Source organism: Benincasa hispida, chromosome 6 (assembly GCF_027475165.1).
Source record: "Benincasa hispida cultivar pf3 chromosome 6, pf3_genome.v1.1, whole genome shotgun sequence".
In the NCBI taxonomy this organism is placed as follows: domain Eukaryota; kingdom Viridiplantae; phylum Streptophyta; class Magnoliopsida; order Cucurbitales; family Cucurbitaceae; genus Benincasa; species Benincasa hispida.
The window spans coordinates 28636667-28658290 of NC_143483.1; the positions used below are offsets into that span (position 1 = coordinate 28636667).

Here is a 21624-nt window from a genome sequence, read left to right on the forward strand (position 1 = left end):
TAGCCATCTTTTGATCTTCCTGAGGTTTGAAATAATAGAAAATGGTTTAACAGCAATAAACACATATGTTTATGTACAAATGCACTTAAATATGTCATGATATGAAAATGTAAGGAATGAGAAAACATCTCTACACTTGTTTACAAGAAATTATTCTTTTACATGAATCAAGAGTACTTTCATTAGATCAAGGAAACCATCTTCCATTATTCCCTTTCTTAGAGAATCAACACTAGTTATTCAACTCAATTGGCAAGTGTACCACCACATTCCAAGTTTAAGTATGTAACTTACAATAGTTAGATTTTCTCAAAATAAACCCTAAATGCTAACTAACCTCGATGCCATCCTTTCCAAACTAAGAGCACAAGAAATGATCTTCTTTCCTCTCACCAGAGTGGTAGGTGTAAAGAATGATGTAGCAATCTCCACTATAAAATTTACCAATATCCTCTGCAAGCAATGGAGTTTTGGCACTGCCATTGATTCGCCATACCTAGAGAATGAAAACCATCAGGGCCTCGATTAAACAATCAAAACTAATCTAACCATTTCAAACAACCAAAACTGGTATCATCTAAACCTCCATTTTCCCGCCTCCCTCCAGCAACGATGGAACTTCCTCATTCACTGGTGCACTTTTTGTTAATCCCTTGAGATCGAGACCTTGTTGCTTCAATAGAGATGTTTACAAAAAGAGTACCATTTTGAATAATAATTAAAGCAAGTAGAATAAAAAACTCATTTTATCAATTAGATGTGGTAACTACCAGCTACTTTCCTCTTCCTTCCTCAGCACCTGTAGTCATTGATCCAACTGACCAGGACTCGAAGTTGGACTTAAAAGAATGTGTTTTATAGCCTTCTATAACCCAAGTCACACAAGTTGCCTTTGGCCTATTCTGGCTAGCAATAAATTCGTGAATATAAAGTATTGTTTGATAAATTCTGTCCATGACTTTAATTACTTGAAATTTTGGCACAAAAGTTTACCTCAGCTACTTGAATTGTTGCTTTTCGCTCCTCTACTTGCATCACTCTTCCAACCCAAACAAATATTTTAGCACCACAGTCTAGGAGATAACACTTATTATTTTCCAATATGCTTAGGCTAACAACTACCCACATCCAAATTGCTAGATTTCTCCCAACTACAACCGCAAACTTCCAGTACACAGTAAAAACACATCCAAATGAGATACACCAAATCACAGTAAAAATTACCTTCTCAAGTGTCTCCTTAATTGCTTCATCACTCAACTTCTCACTCCTACCTGTCTTAAGGATGTTATCACAAAAGATAGCAAGTAATTATGCACAAGAACTTCAAGTAATTCAACAAATGTATCGTGTACAACAAAACCATTAATCAAATCGAATTTCAAAGGCCATACACACATAAAAAGGCCAAAATCTAGGAGTAGAGAGACATATTGGAGTGAAATTATAGCTGGCTTTCATTGAGACATTTACACAAACAGTTGAGAGGCGTAAACATAAGAACAAAAATTTCATGCCAAAACACATAAAGTAACAACATGCCTCCAACATTGAGACATTTTCTTTACAAGTTCACAAGGTTCTCAACCCTCTTCTTACAAAATCTCACCAATGCATGATTTCTACTGTATAATCCTCAACCATATCTCATGTCAAAACACATAAAGTAACAACATGCCTCCAACATAATCATTTGCACAACCAAACATTCTCAACAAGTCAACAAAGTCATATGCACCATATCACTTAAAAACTCATTCACACATAAGCTATTACACTACTACATGACATCACAACATGCTATTATTTAGCCAAAACACATGATTCAAGATGATCAATATATAGCCATAAATAATATATAAATTACAATAGAAGCCCGAAACAGGCTAGCACATAACAAATAGACTCTAGAAGATGAATTCCACTTGCACAATGCGTATAAAAGAACTTCTAAACTATTTGAAAGACTCCCAAAGCAATTTTAAATCTCAATTCGGGCACTTTGAATCAAGTCTAAACAAAATAGTCTCATATTCTTGCTAAAAAGTATTCGAAGAGTTTTGAAACTATTCTGAATCCAAAAGAACCCAAATCCTTGCTAGTTGGTGTCCGAATTTGCTTAATCCTTGTCCAATAGAAGCAAAACTATGTTGTAAGCTACTATGAGAGTCCTAAATAATGTTGAATAATTTATCAACATTTTTCTTGTTGTCGCCACTGCCGCCTTCGTTTTTATTTTTATCTTTCTCCTTCTTCATTGGGATAATTTTAACGGCTTGTTTTAGTCTCTCAGTTAAGCTACCACTTAAGGCCATAACATCCATTGTGCCTTTCACTGTCACCAAATCCTTTTGTCTGTCCACTGACATCTCTTGAACGCCTATTTGAAATCAAATAGAATCAAATTAAATCAGAAATCATGTTCTTGTTTAGTGATAATAATTGTTGATTTATATCTCTTACCTTTGAATTTCGTTGTTACTCTCTAAATCTTCTCTATACAGCCTTGGCAGTGTAATGAAACCTTCAACACCGTCCTCGTCACTGGCGGTTGAAAAAAGAGAGAACAACACACAAAATCAAATAGAATCATAGAGGGGACCGATTTTTCATTTGGGGGTTTGTTGATTTTTCAAATTACTTCTTTAGATTTCTTCTTATTCTCATCTGTTTTCTTGTCGGATTTATTGTTATTCGAAGAAATCTGGTCATCATCGATCTTATCTTTGGGCTTCGAGTCCTTTTCCTTCTTGGGCTTTGGTGAAATCAAATCCACTTTCTTCTTCGTCTTATTTGAAAGTTTCCCATGGAGTTTCGTTGTTTCTATTTTCTTCCTCGTTACTGTCAATTTGTTGCCATCAATCTCAACTTTCACAGACTGTACACTTAAAGAACAAACAAAAAATAGAGCCATATTAATGGTGTCAGATTCTTGCATTGACGATAACGGGTAAATCACTCTAATAATTGAAGAAAATAGAAACAACGAAACTCCGATAACGGGTAAATCACTCTAATAATTGAAGAACAATCGACGGACGGCGAGCGAAGAAAGCTGAAGAATGATCGACAGATGGCGAGGAAGAAAGCTGATAACGATCGGCAGATGGCGAGGGAAAGGTTTAGGGATTGGGCGAGGTAAGGTTTAGTGACGGTGCGACAGAAAAAGGTTTGGGCATAAAGAAGAGAAGGAACGCGCGATTTAGGGATATTATATTTAATAAAATAAGAAAAAAAAAAACATTACACCTTTAATGTCGGTTTTAAACTGACATTAAAGCCCATCTTCAATGTCGGTTTAAAACTGACATTAAAGATCCATTTTTTTTTAAATCAACATTATACATCCGATTTCACTTTTTCCAACCGACATTAAAGCCCAAATTTCTTCTAGTCATAAGATGGTTGTTTTCACGTTTCTTTATTTGATCTCCTGTAGGAGGATAAGGTTACTTAGTCTCTTGTCCTAATCTGCTTTTTCCTTACGGTGGGTGCATTAAGGCGGGACTCTGGGGTTGAAAACGAGGGGTTACACTTACACGAAATTATTAAGGGTTAATAGTTCTAGATCGAAAAAATGTTGGTTGTTAGGTTTAGTTTCAAAATTTGGTTTTACCTAATGTTTGAGAATGTCTCATCCCAGTGAATGGACATTTAATCACCCCACCGAAGACGTTTGTCCTGCCTCGCTGGGGCATCATTGCAAAATAGAAGTCTTATCACTTAGGGTACTTGGAAACTATTTTGCTAAAACTAATTGGTTAAAAATGTGGTTTTGTAAAGTCTTACAAAAGTTTATTCATTTTTCAGCAATGGTTTTAAATGGCTATAGCCACTATCAATTTACTTAGTGCCGAAAAACTGAATGGCCAAAACTATTCGAGTTAGAAACATATGCTCACGACGATACTCATCATCGAGGATCTAATGTTTGTCCTAACGGAGGACTGTCCTCCTATTCCACCTCAGGATGCTACTTGAAATGTTCAGGCGGCGTACGAGCGTTGGACACGGGAAAACGAGAAGGCCCGAGCCTATATCTTGGCCAGTCTTAGTGATGTATTGGCCAAGAACCTGAGCCCATGGTCTCAGCACGTGAGATCATGGAGTCCCTGCGGGGAATGTTCGGACAACTATCTGGACAGCTCAAGCACGAGGCTTTGAAACACATCTTCAGCTCCAAAATGGAGGAAGGCACCTCTGTACGTGAACATGTGCTGAATATGATGGTCCACTTTATCCTGCATTCATTGCCGGAGAGCTTCCTCCACTTTGTTAGTAATACGATTATTAACAAATGGACTATTCCCTTACTACGCTCCTCAATGAGTTGTAAACTTACCAATCCTTGCTGAAAAGTAAGGATAAAAAGGGAGGTGAGGCAAATTTTGTCTCGTCTTCGAAAAGGTTCCATCGAGGTTCGACCTCAGGAACAAAGTCTGCACTTTCAACTTCTAACTATGGAAAGGGGAAGAAGAAGAAGGGTGGTAAGGGGAAAAGGAATGCACCCGCTAACCCGCCACTTGTCGCCCAAAAGAAGTGTCTACCGCTGGTTGAAAAAGGAAAATGTTTCCACTACAACCAGGATGGACATTGGAAGAGGAATTGTCCTCGCTATATGAAGGAAAAGAAGGCAATCAAGGCTAAGGCCAAAGCAGACAAATGTAAATGTGATTTGCTTATGTTAGAAACTTGTTTAGTGGAGAATGATTATTCCGCTTGGATAATTGATTCAGGCGCCACTAATCATGTTTGTTCTTCTTTTCAAGGGATTAGATCCTGGCGACAGCTGGAAGCTGGTGAGATGACGTTGTGAGTAGGCACCGGGCACGTCGTCTTAGCTGTGGCAGTGGGAAGCATCTAGTTAACTTTACAAAATAGGTTTCTTGTATTAAAAGATGTCTTTGTAGTTTCTGAACTAAAAAGGGACCTTATTTTTGTAAAGTGTCTGTTACAATGGAATTACACTTTTTCTTTTAAATTAAATAAAGTGTTTATTCATAAGGATGGTGTTGAAATTTGCACAGCTATACTAGAAAATAACTTGTATGTGCTAAGACCATTAACCTTAAGTTCCCTCCATAACATAGAGATGTTTAAATTTTTCGTAACTCAATCTAAATGCCAACGAGTTTCTCCAAAAGAAAATGCACAACTTTGACACCTTCGATTAGGGCACATCAATCTCAATAGGATTGAGAGATTGGTGAAGAATGGCCTTCTAAGCGAGTTAGAAGAAAATTCTTTAACAGTGTACGAATCTGCCTTGAGGGTAAAATGACTAAAAGACCTTTTACTGGAAAAGGTTATCGAGCTAAAGAGCGTCTTGAATTAGTACATTCTGACCTTTGCGGTCGTATGAATGTGCGAGCTCAAGGAGGCTATGAGTACTTTATCAATTTTACTGATTATTACTCGAGATATGGGTATGTTTATCTGATGCAACAAAAGTCTAAATCTTTTGAAAAGTTCAAATTATTTAAGGCAGAAGTTGAGAATTCTTTGGATAGATGGATTAAAACACTTCGATCAGATCGAGGTGGAGAGTTTTTGGATTTTGAGTTCCAGGACTATTTATAGAACATGGAATCGTTTCCCAAATCTCAGCGTCGGGTATAACTCAGCAGAATAGTGTAATGGAAAGGAGAAATAGAACCTTGTTGGACATGGTTCGTTCGATGATGAGTTAAGCTTCCTTACCAGACTCATTTTGGGTTTTCGTAGTGGAGACTACAGTATATATTCTCAACTGTGTTCCTTCTAAGAGTGTTGCGAGAACACCTCTGAAGTTGTGGAACAGGCGTAAAGCTAGTTTACGTCACTTTCGCATATGGGGTTGCCCAACACATGTGCTTAAGGCAAATCCCAAGAAGTTGGAATCACGGTCGAGGTTGTGCCTCTTTGTAGGCAACCCGAAAGGTACACGAGGGGGTTACTTTTATGATCCATCCGAAAATAAAGTGTTTGTTTCCACGAACGCTACTTTCTTGGAGGAGGATCATATAAGGAAGCACAGTCCACGCTGTAAAGTTGTGAAACGGGGTGCCGATGGAAAGGTGCAAACCTTCAAGGCTCGACTTATGGCAAAGAGCTATACCCAAGTGGAGGGAGTCAACGAGGAGACTTTTTCACCTATTGCCATGTTAAAGTAGATCCACATCCTCCTGTCCATTGTGCTTATTATAGTTATGAGCTTTTGCAAATGGACGTCAAGATAGCTTTTCTGAATGGCTATCTTGAGGAGACCATTTACATGTTGCAACCCGAAGGATTCATTGCCCAAGGTCAAGAGCAAAAAGTTTTCAAACTGAATTGGTCCATTTATGGGCTGAAGCAAGCATCTCGATCTCAGAATATTCGATTTGATGCTGCGATCAAGTCGTATGGCTTTGACCAAAACACTGATGAACCTTGTGTTTAAAAGAAGATAGTCAACAGTTCAATAGCTTTCTTAGTGTTGTATGTAGACGATATACTACTCATTGGAATGATGTAGGTCTACTGAAAACAATTAAGAACTGGCTAGTGACTCAATTCCAAATGAAAGATTTAGGAGACCTCAGTTTATTTTGGGTATACAGATCTTTCGGGATCGTAAGGACAAAGTGCTAACACTGTCTTAGGCATCATATATTGACAAAATCTTGCTCAAGTACTCGATGCAGGACTCCAAAAGGGGCCTACTACCATTCAGGCATGGAGTCACTTTGTCTAAGGACATGTGTCCTAAGACGCCTCAAGAGGTTAAGGAGTTGAGACAGGTCCCATATACATCTGTCGTTGGCAGTTTGATGTATGTGATGCTCTGTACTAGGCTAGACATCTGCTATGCTGTGGGAATAGTCAGTAGGTATCAGTCTAACCCAGGTTAGGGTCACTAGACCGCAGTTAAGAACATCCTCAAGTATCTTCGGAGAACGAGGGACTACATGCTCGTATATGGGTCTAGAGATTTGATCCTTACTGGATACATGGATTCTGACTTTCAAATTGATAAGTAATCTCATAAGTCCACTTCAGGATCAGTTTTTACTCTTAACAAAGGAGTTGTAATGTGGTGGCGCACAAGTAGGGGTGCATCGTCGACTCCACGATGGAGGCCGAGTACGTAGCGGCTTGTGAAGCTGCTAAAGAGGCCGTCTGGATCAGGAAGTTCTTAACAAAGCTGGAAGTTGTTCCAGATATGTCTAGGCCCATCACCTTCTATTGTGACAATAGTGATGTTGTGGCAAACTCCAAGGAGCCCAGAAGTCACAGGCACGACAAACACATAGAACGGAAGTATCATCTGATCCACGAGATAGTGCATTAAGGAGACGTGATCATCACGAAGAGTGCCTCGGAGCAAAACGTTGCTGATCCGTTTATGAAGGCTCTCACGACTACAGCCTTTGAGGGTCACCTTCAGATCATGGGTCTACAGGATCGCCCGCAGCTGGACTAGGGCAAGTGGGAGATTTTATTGTACTGGGTTTTTATGCCCGAGTTTATTGTTTTGTACTTGTTTTTGAATCCCCATTCGCTTTAGGACAAGTGGGAGATTGTTGGGGTTTATGCCTTAAAGTCTCGTGTCCTGTAGTTTGTAAACAATTTTTTACGAACGCTTGTGATGTATAATATATATGATATTTACTTCACTTCTTGACTTTGCACATTTCGATGTTTTTATTTTATCACAAACCAATAAACTTAATATCCCTGGTTGTCTTTATGTAACTTAAGCATGTATGTAGTGACATACAAGTGGATCATGTCTTAAGTGACAACAAAAATGGTTTGTAATATATGGATATAGGAGGGAAACCTTATCCTGGTAATGCTACGGACGCGGCCCGCTCTGTGGAATAGTTACAAGTGTTGTGACTTTTCACAGATGGTCTGATCCTGATCATTCGTGTAGGGGACATGCGAGCGGGGGCATCCTATACAAAGAGTTTGTATAAGACCTGACCATGAAGTGTTAACGTCTCATCATATAACTCCGTTCATGATAAGAACTTCACTTCACTAGGATGACCATAGGTAACATGACTTCAATCCTGAGTGAGTTGTCAAATTCTGCCATTGAGGGCGGTCCTTTGATTTGCATGGGTGCGAGTAGCCAGAGCGCCGACTCAAACCTACCACTTTGAGGATTCATCTGATTTGGGAGCTGAGAACTCAGCTTCATAAGATGGAGTTCACTCCTTACCCAAAGTAGAGGTAAGTAGATAGATTGCTCTCTTAAGGGCTGATCCCGGGACTTGAACGATGTGGCGCCACACACCTTCTCATGGCCCGAGAGGTGTTCACACATAGTAGGAATATGTTGTATTGTTCATTAGAGGGATCAGTGGTACTTAAGGAGTAAGATGTAATTACAGGGGAAAAATGGTAAATTGGTCCAGCTGTACTTATGAGCATTTGTGAAGGGTCATCGTATTGATGATTGGTTATATCCAATAGACATATAACTATATCTATGGTAAGAAGAGTTCGACTGTCAGTCTTTAGTGAAATGTCTAGCAATTAATAGATGGTGGATATCGTGGCTAAAGAGTTTATTAAGTTATTCATGTAGCGTTGGAGCTTCGAGCCATAGGTCCATGAAGTCCCCTTGGTAGCTTGGATACAAGTTGAGAATCAGTTTTTGGGTCAGTTTGAAATGTTCAAATTGACAAGAGGGAGTTCGATTATATATGATATAATTGAACTAGTTAATTTTATATGATATAATTAACTTTATGTATGAGATACATTAATTTGGAGAAAATTGGATATAAGTATGATTTATATCTAGTGAAGGAAAAATGCTATGGTTAATATATGATATAATCAATAGGTTATGAATATAATGTGATTATATTCATTGTCTATTAATTAGACCATTAAGGGATAATAGATCGGTGTCTCTTTTGTTTTCATAATGGATGAGTAAGTTGAAGAATCGCTTTGAGATGCCTAAATAGCTCACGGTGTGTTAAACATTGGATGCGTGAACATAATGTTGAAGTGTGTCATCGCTTAGTAAAATCAGTGCCTATACGATAGTGTTGAATGATCGCTTACCTATACGTGAGTGCTGAGCGATCGTTAACGCTTACACCCGCGCATGCTATTTACTAAATGATCGTTTACTTTTTTTCTAAGCGATCGTTTAGCACCTAATATTTACCAAATGATCGTATAGACGATCGCTTAGCTTTTCCTACACGATCACTTAGACAATCGCTTAAGTTCCACTGATCCTCTAATGAACAATTGGTTTAAGGTCCAATCTATAAACCGAATCTTTCTAGAGCAAAGAAGAGGGTAGGGCCCCTTGTTTAAGACCTAGATTCAGTACTAAAGGGAACAACCTATCTACTATCCCTATAACGGGTAGGAGTGAATTCTATCTTGCACCCTATGTTCCCAACTATCTACCCGATCTTACCCCTGAAATGGGAGGCTTATTGGGCCAACGATATTGAGCTGCCCTCACCTATGCAAATCTAAGGATAATTCCGAGTGAATAGAAGTTCATAGTTAGCTCAGGATTAAGATTAAATTACCTAGGTCATCAGTTAACGAAATAGTCAGTTTTATACATAAAACGACATTTAGAACGTAAAAAGTGACTATTTCATGGTTTAGTCTTATGTAAACTCTTTATATAGGATGCCCCTACTCACATATCTCTATATGAACGATTCAGGATCACATCGTTTATACTAACTACAAAGTGGGCCGCATCCATAGTGTCCCCAGAATAAGGCGCCCAACCTTATTCATATACTATAGACCATTTTGGCTATATATTTGAACTTGATCCACATTTATGTCACTACATAAAATTTAAATTACATTAAATAGCCTTAGGACCTTAGTTTATTGGATTCAAGATTACAATTTCAATAACAACTTTATCGAAAAACAAAACAGAATATGTTTATTAATTTACAAACTACGAGTTTTAAGACATAAAATTCAACAAAAGAAGCTCTTAAAGATGAATGTTGAATCAATGCCATGAAAAAAGAGCTTGGGTAATTTGTGAGAAACGATGTTAGACTCTTACCCCTAGTCAGAATCTATGAATGTAATTGGCACAAAGTGGATATTCCAGAATAAGACTGATTAGAACGACAATGTCACTAGAAATAAAGCCAAATTAGTGGCTCAGGATTACACTTAAATAGAAGGTGTGTATTTTGATGAAACATTTACTTTTCATTTTTTGTCAACAACGAGTATAGTCGAGGAAGAGTTGATAAAACTCTCTTTGTAAAAAAATCTCATGAGAATTTTATGATTGTCCAAATTTATGATGACGATATTGTACTAGGAGGGATGTCACAGGAGTGGTCGAGCTCTTTATGAAAAAAATGAAGGAAGAATTCGAGATGAGCATGGTAGAAAACCCATCCTGTTTTCTAGGATTTCAAATAAAGCAATTGAATGAGGGAATCTTATTCTCTCAAAGCAAATATGTCAAGAATTTAGTGAAAAATTTTGGTCTTGAAAATACCAGTGTAAGAAGAACTCCACCTCTAACTCATGTGAAAATGTTAAGTTGATGGGAGCCTATACAAGAGTATCATTGGGAGCTTGCTCTATTTAATTGTCAGCGGAATTGACATTGCTTTTGTTGTTGGTGTGTGTGCTAAATATCAATCTTGTCCTAAAAAAAACCATTTTCTTAGCACAAAAAAGATAATCAAATACGTAAATGGCACAAGCAAGTATGGTTTATTATACACGTTTGATACAAGTAGCTCTCTAGTTGCCTACTACAATGTTGATTGGGTGGGGAGCTTCGAGGACAGAAAAAGTACGTCTGGGGACTATTTCTTTCTTGAGAATAACCTGATTTCTTGGTTTAGCAAGAAGAAAAATTGTGTATCCTTGTTGACGGAAGAAGCTGAATATATTGTAGTAGGGAGTAGCTGTACTCGGTTGATTTGGATGAAGCAAATGTCACGAAGTATGATGTCCCACAAGATGTCATGACTCTTATTATGACAACGTGAGTGATATAAATATTTCTAAAAATCTTGTCCAACATAGTTGAACTAAGCACATTGACATTCGTCATCACTTCATCCGAGACCTAACAAACAATTGGTGTTGTAGCACACTAGCATGAAAATAAAAATTGTTGACATATTTACCAAGGCTTTAGATGCAGTTCGTTTTGAGGCCTTGAGAGTAGCCTTGGGTCTTTCTGTTCTAAAGGCATAGAAATTGGTCTTCTAGGCTGGTTTGATAATTTACTTGGTCCATTTTTCTTGGGAGCCCAAGTGGTAAATTAATGCTAAAACCATGTTAATTACAATTAGTGAAGGCATGGGGAAGTTTAATTGGTGTTTAATTTCAAATTTTCTTTTGAATTTGAATTACTTTTATTTGAAGTGTGGTTGGTTTTCGTTCATGATTGTTCCTCTTTCTCAACCACTCCGAAGAAGTTCTTTATCTGTGATTTTTGTGCTTTTTCCTTAAATGATTAGCACCAGACAAAGAACACACACATCTGATAGTAAGATCGTGAGATACAAAGAAAAGGTCAAGTGAAAGTTGCATGTCAATGAGGATGTTTTTCCATCTACAACGAACAAATATGGCGTCCGTGTGCGTGGTTTCACAATTGCAAAGAAAGAAATTGGAGTTTCTCCCTCTTTAGCAAGAAGAAAGTGTTCCAGAGCGAGCTAGCTTGTTGAAATGAAAGGAAAAGAGAAGGTGAATACTTCTTCACTCTAGTCCCAAAAAATAATAAATCCTCTTCTAGTGATTCTTCGAGTCACATGCATGAGTTTTACCTAGAAACCCTAGAAATGTTGGTGTATCATCTGATGATGTTAGGGTTCTTGTTGGTAGTAATGTGACTGATTATAATGCTGCTTCTGGTGCTGGCAATGTTAAATTTGTTTTACCTGATTCTTGTGTGCATATTGAAGAGAATGTTGTTATTCCTATTACTTCTGAGTTGGAAGAGGAGAGTTTGGTTATGTCTGGTGAGAACCTTTTAAATGATTTTGTTGACAAAGTTATTTCTGAAACGATTTCGTTTTTATCCACATTGCCTGTAATTAGTCCTTCTAAATTACTGCTGAGAATGTTGAGCTCGATGGTTCCCCTAAAATCGTGCAACCTGGTGAGGAATTTGTTAATTTTTCTCTTGAAACAAATACCATAACTATAAAGGTTGTTGGTCTTCTAACTATTAAGATTGTTGAGAAATTGGAAAACGTTATTTTGGCTAATCCTGACACTAGTTCGAGTGAACGGAATCCTGAATATTTTCCTAGTCGTGCCTATGCTTCTGATGAAGACTTCAATGTTCATCCTTCTCTTACTAAGCTACAAGAAGATATCTAATGATGTTGATGCTAGTACAGCTCGTATGTTGAGGATCACGATGGAGCTATTGTTGGATCTGATATTGATGCTACCCATGAGACATCCGAACATGATTCTGAAAAGTCTCCTGAGGAAGATTCTAATTGGGGTTTATGAAGTAGCTTTGACAATGAGGACTCAAGTAATATCCATATAACTCGAGTCTCGCCCAGGCAAGTCGTCATCCTGCAGAATATTTGTCTTTTCTAACATGGAATTTATTTGGGAATATTTTTATTTCCTAAATTGGAAAATCTCAGCAGAAGTATTCTGATGGATATTTTCCTTTTTATGGTGGATCTTATTTTGTTAAAAAGGAAAATATTTTCTAGACATTCTTTCCTTATTTAGCCATGTTTTTATAAGGATATTTATGGCCCTCTCTTAGGGTCGCTTCTTTTGTTTATGAAGCAAGACTTGTTTTATTATGCGACCATATTGTGCATCGTTGTGTTCTTGCTTGTTGCTCACTATTTCCTTGTACAAGTTTTTCATTCGTTGAAGTGAAACACTTTGAAGTAGATTTTTGTCTTAGGGAGAGCTTAAGCCATTGCTACTGGAGAAAGGATTTTCAATCTAAGATTCAAATTTAGAGAAGTAGTTCTCCATCTTAGGGGAATCCTAAGATTCATTAGTGAAAGGAGTTCATTGACTTGATGAAAGATATCATCATGAGAGAAGTCTCACTCATCGTCAGAAGCCGATGTGGTTAATACTAATATTATCAAACTTAGGGGGAGCCTAAGTACAGTTGAGAGAGGGAGTCTCACATTTAGGGGGAGTTACAAGATCAGTGAGTTGAACTATATATGAGTCACTGTAGTAGTCATGTATTATAGATAAGTACTACGTTGTAAACTGCTTAATTATTTAATATTAGTGGATTATCTTTCTTAGGCACACTACTCCCCAATGTAGGTGGTTTATCGCCGAACTGGGTTACCAAACTTCTCTGTGCCTGTACTTGTTTAATTGTTGCTAGTATTTTTATTGTTATAATGGTTGTCAGTGCTTCCCATTTAACATCCGTATATCTAGTGGTGAGTCATCCTATCACTTTTTCACACACATTTAATGATCCACATTAGGTCCTCTATTAGTTAGTAAATGGTTATGTAAAGGTAGCGAAAAAACTAGAGCATTAATATAATGTTGGGTATAGTGTTGATTGGAAAAGAGAAGAGGAAAAATGTACTCATCTTATGTTATATGTTAATCTCCATGCGTCGATGGTCATGCATCGAACTGAAAAATATGCAATATGCATTAAGCGCATATGCAATCACCATGCGTTCCTATCACAAGTTTTCTTACTTTCTTGCCAAGTATAACAAGAATGCAAGTTTCCCGGGATGATCCGAGGTCGAACACAGGAACTTGTGACTAAATAATATTTGTGAAGTAATGTGTTTGAGGTGAGGAATAAAAGTAAAAAGACAGAAGCTAAAGGATTATACGCTACTCCTACTCCTAACTAAACAGATTGAGCAAAGAAACTTTGCAACAACTGTTAACGCATAATAAGGTGGCTTCATTATGTTTGGTCGCTCGAGTAATCCCAGCTTGCCACACTAATGCATCACACACCTCTTGGTGGCCAGCCACATGCTAATATCTCTATAATGCATGGTTGCGTTGAGCATAAGATCATTCCTATCTCTAGGAACAAAGCTTACCTTGCTTTAGTGTGTTCCACTACTTACCCTCTCAGGCAGTTAGTTGTAGCTAATCAGCTCATAGACAAGCGTGGCGACAGCCTCACACCATGTAAAGAAGATTAACTCACTATACTCGTGCAACGCACACCTTTCGGTGGTTAGTTACATGCGCCATATCTCTAGGTCGCATGACTGATTATGCGGCTGTCTTTGATACTTAACTAAGTGATGAATGTAGACGATGATAAAGAAGAAGAAGATGATGAAGATGGTGCTGAAGGAACTAAGAGATGCATTGATTACAAAATATATTAATGTCTTAAGCCAAAATGTAATACAATATAGAGATAAAATGAGAGGTGGAAAGCTAGATGTAAGCAATCTTTTTCTTTTCATCCAAAATGCATCAAGGCTGCTGATGGTGCCATGGATGGATGGTGAAGAAGTCTCTCTCGAGCTCTATCTCCAGCGAAACTCCGGTCGTCACTCGGAAAGGGGCTGTGGAGGTGAAGAATTCTTAAAGAGTGTATTGCCCATACTCTCATCTAGGATCACAAGAATCTGCCTTAGGGCAGAAACTCAGATGGTTTGAGTGAAGATCCAAGGCTCTATTTATAGAGCTCAAACGTCGACAACATTGATGATTGCGTTCTGATTCACTACTACTCTTGTTGTGATATGGGGAGAGTCGGCATCACCTTATCTTGTTGATATTCCCAAGGTATGCGTTTAAGCTTATTTCTCCTGAAGTGTCAACGTATTCTACCCACTTGGCGATCAATCTTCCATCACGATTATCACTTTGTGGACGTAGCATTCCATGCAATGAACTAGTCTTCACGACGATCAACGCATGTGGTTAGCCTAATAGTGGTCTGGGACCAACGCATGCGATCATTTCCTGCAATAGTTGCAACAATAGATACTTTGATGCATAATAACGTATGATATAGGGTTAGTGAAGATTTTCAGTGCTGGTCAACGTAAGCTCACTTTTCCATATGACTTCTTGGTGCTATTGACACATATTCTTCTTATTAGCCCTCATAATTCTAAATAAAAGGCTACTTGTATTTCTACAAGCTATCATATAGATTGTTCAATTTTAAAACCTAAGAATAAATTTGAAACAAACTTCTTCAAACCTTTGGGACCAAAAATGTGTAATTCTTCCAACTCAATATTTATTTATTCATTTTTAATTCGTAACCACAATTTAAATAGTTTTAAATATTTTTTCAATTTTAAGAAATCAAGCCCAATTCTTGATCAAGTAATTAAATCGATTAAAATTTGATTACCAGAAGATAAAAACACATTCTCATTAATAAATTAATTAAAATAAATAAAATAAGAAAAGTATTAGAAGTAATTTAAAATATTATTTTACATGATAAAAATTTCATCCAAATTATTTAATAGTTATTTTACAATTGTACTAAAAAGGCTTAAACTAATACTAAAATGAAACTCAAATATGGATACTACTAAACATTAAAATGTAACAATAGAGAAAATGTAGTAAGAGTTATGGAAATGTTATGGAAGAGAAATAATATTTCAACTTAAAAATAACCATAAACAAGTTTTATTTGATGCTACCATATGATAATATAAAGGCAAACTTTAGTATTAAAATGCTACATTCATTTGTTGCATGCAAGAGAGCTAATAGCTAAAATATAATTAATTTCCTCCTTCACTCTCATAAAGAATCAATCCAAAGATCCATTTCTGAGATCCAATCATCCCAAAGCTCCCTCTTGTTGTAGCCATCTTCATCCTCCATTGCTTTGACCACTTGTTGATCAAATCGGAAGTCCATTTGCATATCTCCCAAACTCATGCTACTATTTTGTTCAACTACAATTGGTAAATTTTGATTGTCATTATTTTGTACCAATATTCCTTGGCTAATTTCTCCATTTTGATCATCAACATATTCTTTTCCTTTTGATTTGCTGCTCTCTTCTTGAAGTGGCTTCCACTTTGGTGGTTTGCCAAAAATGGTTGCTTCCTTTGTGGAATTGGACTTCTCAACTCCTTGACCATTCAGCCTTTTGCTCAGATGACAATTCCAATAGTTCTTTATGTCATTTGCTGTTCTTCCCGGTAATCTTCCAGCAATGATTGACCATCTAACACACCAAAAATAAAGGGATAGTTGTGAAATATAGCAATTAGAAAAGAAGTAATAACATATATAACACAAATACAAAAGAATTTGTAAATATAGCACAAACTACCTCCCAATTCATATAAAATGTCTAATTTTACCCTCTCATTTTAAACTATATGTCAATTTTACCTATGAGGAAATGAATTGGTGTGGTGTGGAAAAGTGTTATGGTAAGAAGAAGATGAGTTGCAAATTTAGCGTAGAAACTTAAGGAGTTTTATCTCTCATTTGATGCTCACCCCCACATGATGTATCACTTCCATCTTTCATTTTTTTTTTTTTCCAATTTTAGAATGCTTTCAAATAAAAATAAGAAAAATTATTTACACAAAATAGTAAAATTTTAATCTTTTTTTATAGGAGATGATAGAGGCTATAGACGTCTATTAGTGTTTATAGTGATAGAAACTAATAGAAATCTATCACTGATAGAAGTTTATCAAATTTTTTTAATATTTTTATAAATAGTTTGACTTTTTTTTATCTATCGAAATTTTCATATATGTATATATACACATATTTACAACTATATAAAGAGGTCACTCGTCAATTGCTTTCAAAGATTTGTGTTTTTTTAGAAGAAAAAAAAAAAGAGAGAGAAAGAAAAAAGAAAAAGAAAAAGAAAAAGTTTGAATTAATATATTATATCTTATAATATCTTCTTAATCTTCTTTATAATTAGAAGAAAACTTTAATTTATAATTAATAAATCTTGTCGCTATCTTTACAATTCTAGAAATGTCTATACTTAGAAAAATTATTAATTCTTTCTACAAAATAATTTTCATTATTTAGTATAATTTGATAAATCAACTATTAAATTGAAACAGATGAATAAAATGGAAATGTCACGTGTTAAGAACAAGTAGGAAAATTGATAAAAATGGACCACTTTAATTTTAATTTTTGAAAATGGGTCCATAAAAGGACTTGTTTACGAGATTCGTTTGTTGATGAAGATGATGCCAGACATTTATACCCTAATATTCTTCAAGTTTCATCAACTTTTCTTCAATTTTTTTCGCCAACCTTTTCAATAAAAAATTAAAAAGAAAAAATTGATAAGATTTTCTTTTTGAAAAAAATTATTTCAAGAAGAATGATTTGACTTAATAAAGAAAAACTAAAAGAGATTTTAGAAATAAAATAATGAAGGAAAGAATTATTAGAAAAAAATTTACAAATGAAGAGGCGAAACATTTTTTTTTCCAGAAATCATAATTCCGGTCGAAATTTTCCCAAGAATTCATAATTTCCGGAAAACTATCTTTACATATTTTAGAAGTCTCTGTCCTTTTTTTTTAAAAAAAAAAAATTAATATTTCTTTTCATATATTTAAGCTTTTTAAAGACAACCAAAAGACCTAGATTTAATTCAATCTTTTTGAAAAATTATATTTTTGGTCTCGAGTTTTGTAAAATATGTGTGTTTGGTCCCTAAATTTTCAAAACATACTTTTTTAGTCCCCAATTTTTTAGAATAGGTTCATTTGGTCCCTAAATTTTTAAAATATACTTTCCTAGTCTCTAGATTTTAAAAATAGGTTTACAAAGTGTCAACATTAATTTTTATTACTATTTTAAATTAAAAATTATTTTTTTTAAGATTACCTCTTTTCTCTAAAATTATTGTTTAAACATATTTTAGTAATCCAAAATTTTCCAAAATTTTATATTATTATATAAAGTTAAATAAAAAATAGTTCAGGGATCTTATACACTTATTATTAAAAATTTGAAGACTAAAAAGATATATTTTGAAAATTCAAGGACTGTAGCACATATTCTAAAAAATTAAAAACTAAAAGAAGTATGTTTTGAAAATGCTCAGAGATCAAACACTCCTATTCTCTATAGAACTCGGGACTAAAAAAAAACAGAGACCATAATTGAAAGAACAATAATAAGGTTCAAAACAAAGAATAAAGATCAAATATAGAACAATAGCCTTGCCTGTTGCCCAAGATATTGTGAAGGTTGAGAATGAGGTCAACTTCTTGTGGTGTAAAGCTTCCTCTTTTGATATTTGGACGAAGATAATTCAACCATCTTAATCTACAACTCTTTCTACATCTGTTTAAACCTTTATCATAATCACCAAAAATCACACTCAATTCTTCATGTTAACTAAAATTATATCGTAAATTTAGAAACAAGATCAATTCTTAGATGATTAGGCCTCCAAGATATGAGCTATGACGAATCGAGATTTTTTGTTCAAAGGACTTAGTTTAAAGCTTTGCAAAAATATTAAAATGAGTAAAAAAATTAAGTTACAAATTTAGTTAATAAAATTTTATTTGTGTTCTAACGATCATTATTGAACTTCAATTATATTTAATAGACATCTAAAGTTTTAATTTTTATGTTAGATATATTCTTGACATATACGATTAATTTTTTTACAAAAAGTTAATTGATTTATTAGATATAAAATTGAATTTATGTCTAATAAAGTTATCTTTCAATTTTGTATTTACTCGATCAATGAATTTTTTAAAAAAACATAGAATAGCTAATAACATATTACTCTATTAACATAAAATTTAAAATTAATGTAGAAAATTTATTGGACAAAATATTGAAAGGTTAAAATTTAATGCACACAAAGTCAAAGTCAAGTTCTTTTTAAAGTTGATAGACCCAATCAATACAAATTTTAAAGTCTAAATACTAAACTTGTAATTTAGTTCTAAAAATTTTTTTCGTACAATATATTTTAATCTACTGCATCATTAAATGGTATGCTTTTTTTAAAAAAAAAAAAACGTGATGTTACGGTCATTATAATATTAGAACAAAAAAAGAAAATAATATAAAAGAATTTCGTGAGGAAAAATTTGGCCATAAGGTTATTGAGGGTGGGTTGGAGCATATTTGTCACTGTGCCAGATAACCATTTTAATAATTAAAATAACTTTGTTATACATTAATATAAAAACACATTGAATTTAAGAAACTCGAGCCTTCTAGGCCCATGGTAATTTCACCTCTGATCATGAGAGTCCATCATAGGTTGACCCTTAAGATTGGTCATGGAGGCCATACTCCTAGAGATCAGAAATTGGAGAGTCAACTCAAAGGGGTGTTTGTTTGAATGTTTAAGCTTGGAATGGGCCAAGGAAGTCGACCCTAAAGGTATTAATTAGGGTAGTGATCCTGAAGGTCAATTAATCTACGATCGGCCAATTACTTGATAGATAACCTTTAGGGTTGGCCAACTATTAAAGAACATAATCTAAAATGAGCAAAAGTTAAAAGTTTGTGAAAATAGATGAACTTAAATAAACTAAAATCGAAAGTACAGAGACTAAAGAAATATCTAAACTAGAATGTATTAAATCTATATATCTATCTCATTGAATTTCCAAACTTATCCTTATCATAATTTATACCTAACTAATGTAGTAACCTTATACAACATGCTTATGAAGTCATCGGGTCTTATTTTAATCAACATGTCACGCAAACAGTTAAATATAACGATACGAACAACTACAAATAGAATCAAAATTGAAAGTTAAAAAAAAAAGTGTAATTGATTAATCATTTTTAAGAGTTAAAAAAAAATCTATCAAAACTTATGGCTAACCCAATTCCTTTTCTTAACTTTCCTCTGTACCTAACTCTTTGCTTTAAAGGATAAACAGTAATAATGGTTGATGGTGTGGTTCAAAAAACAGTGCCACCAACAATATTTAAGAAACGACATCGTTTTCCCCTTTGGTAATATCATTTGCCACATATGTTCAGAACATATGGTCTAATTAAACATAGCTTAAAATAGCTCACAAAATGTGACCAAAATGCAAAACCCAAGTACACCAAGTGTTTGAAGAAATGCCTAAAATAGACAATGCAAAATTATACACACACCACATGGAGCATTCAAAGCTAACAGCTATGTGACACACGTGAATCATTGCATCTTTGTTTTTGGAGGACCATCTCTGTATCTACCTTTGTTTCTAAATTAAATGACATTTAAGCTAACTCTAGCTCAAATCCCATATTTTTGCATAGCCTTTGAAGTAGATTGTTCACGAGTCGGGCTAGGTTGGATTAAAAAGTGTATCTAACTCACGCTATCAATTATTCGAATTGCAAATATGTCGAATTGTGCTCATCTATCTTAATTAGTTGTCAAATAATGGCCTTAGTTATTGTTTCGACCTAACTATGTAGCGCGAAAATGAAATACCAATAGACATTTTAACCTAAAGTGGTTTGCTAAATTTGGCCTTAATTTGTTATACATAACTATGTATATATCTCTATAGTATATATATAGCATTTCAAATACATGATAGAATATGAAATTTAATATTTTTATTCACTGACATGATAAAATTGATGTATTTTTCAAGTATATCAAGCTTTTATGCTACTTTTATAAAATGGCTATAAAATTTAATTTTTATGTTAACTTGATATTTTCTACTTGTGTTTGGAAAAATTTATAAATGGGTAGCAACAAATGTAGCCACCCCAGTATGTTGGTTTAATTTTGTATCATACATTCAAAACAAAAGTAGTGTATGTTATACATAATTTTGCAAATCCATTTAGCTATTGAAAATAGTAGTTGAACATAAATATCTAATGTCAAAGAGGATAAAAAACCCTAATAAAAAAGGGAAAAGAAAAATAGAAAAAAGTAGTCCATCTTTTCAATCTTTCTTTTCATAAGCCCATGAGAATTAACTAAACACTAATTAGTAAATCAAGATGTCCGAGTGAGCATAACTCAATCGATATATGAATGTATTAGTAATCGAATCGTCCTACCTTTTACTATATTCAAAAAGAAAAGTTTAAATTCAAACGATATGAACATAAACCATAAACAAGTTTATAAGTCGAACCAAACACGGAACTTTGGAAATGATGAAACCGTCATTAAACTTTAAAGACATAACTCTAAATAAAAGCATATTTATGAAAATTAGAAAGTAAAAACAAACCAGCCAATTGAGGAACACGATGCCATTTCCCTTCTCCATGTTGTTCAATGCATTTCTTGAGTAAGTAATCTTCTTCTTCAGTCCAAGCAATGCCTCCCATTGGACCCTTTTCTTTTCCTTCTCTTCTTTAGCTCTCCCTTTGTTTTATTTATTTAATTAATTTTCTTTTCTGTGTTGAAGGCTGCAAGTATATATAAAAAGGCTAATTGTCCTCAAGGGAAGAAAGTGAGTTATTATTGTGGAAAAAATTAGAATGGAAGATGGTCCATGTTTCTAAGACACTCCAGCCCTATGCATGTTTTTGATGAGGCAGCATGAGTATGGGTTTGTGCTAAGTCATTTTCAAGTAAGCAAACAAACAAATACAACACTTTTAAGCTTTTTTTTTCCATATTAATTATTGTGAATAATTGTATTACTGCCTCCTACTTTTGTGTAATTTTTATTTTCTTTCTTTCTAAAACCC

General features: G+C 34.7%; 1 protein-coding gene and 1 pseudogene across 1 annotated transcript; both read right to left on the reverse strand.

The window, feature by feature from the left end:
• Positions 1-2171: 2171 nt before the first annotated feature.
• Positions 2172-2938, reverse strand: LOC120079189 (heavy metal-associated isoprenylated plant protein 3 pseudogene; annotated as a pseudogene).
• Positions 2939-15706: 12768 nt separating this feature from the next.
• Positions 15707-21297, reverse strand: LOC120080453 (transcription factor MYB82-like). The gene is made up of 3 exons (XM_039035107.2): positions 21159-21297; positions 18148-18277; positions 15707-16153 (listed from the first exon to the last, which is right to left on the reverse strand). The coding sequence occupies exons 1-3, from the start codon at positions 21256-21258 to the stop codon at positions 15721-15723; spliced, it is 663 nt and encodes a 220-aa protein (XP_038891035.1). The 5' UTR covers positions 21259-21297; the 3' UTR covers positions 15707-15720.
• Between the last annotated feature and the right edge of the window lie 327 nt (positions 21298-21624).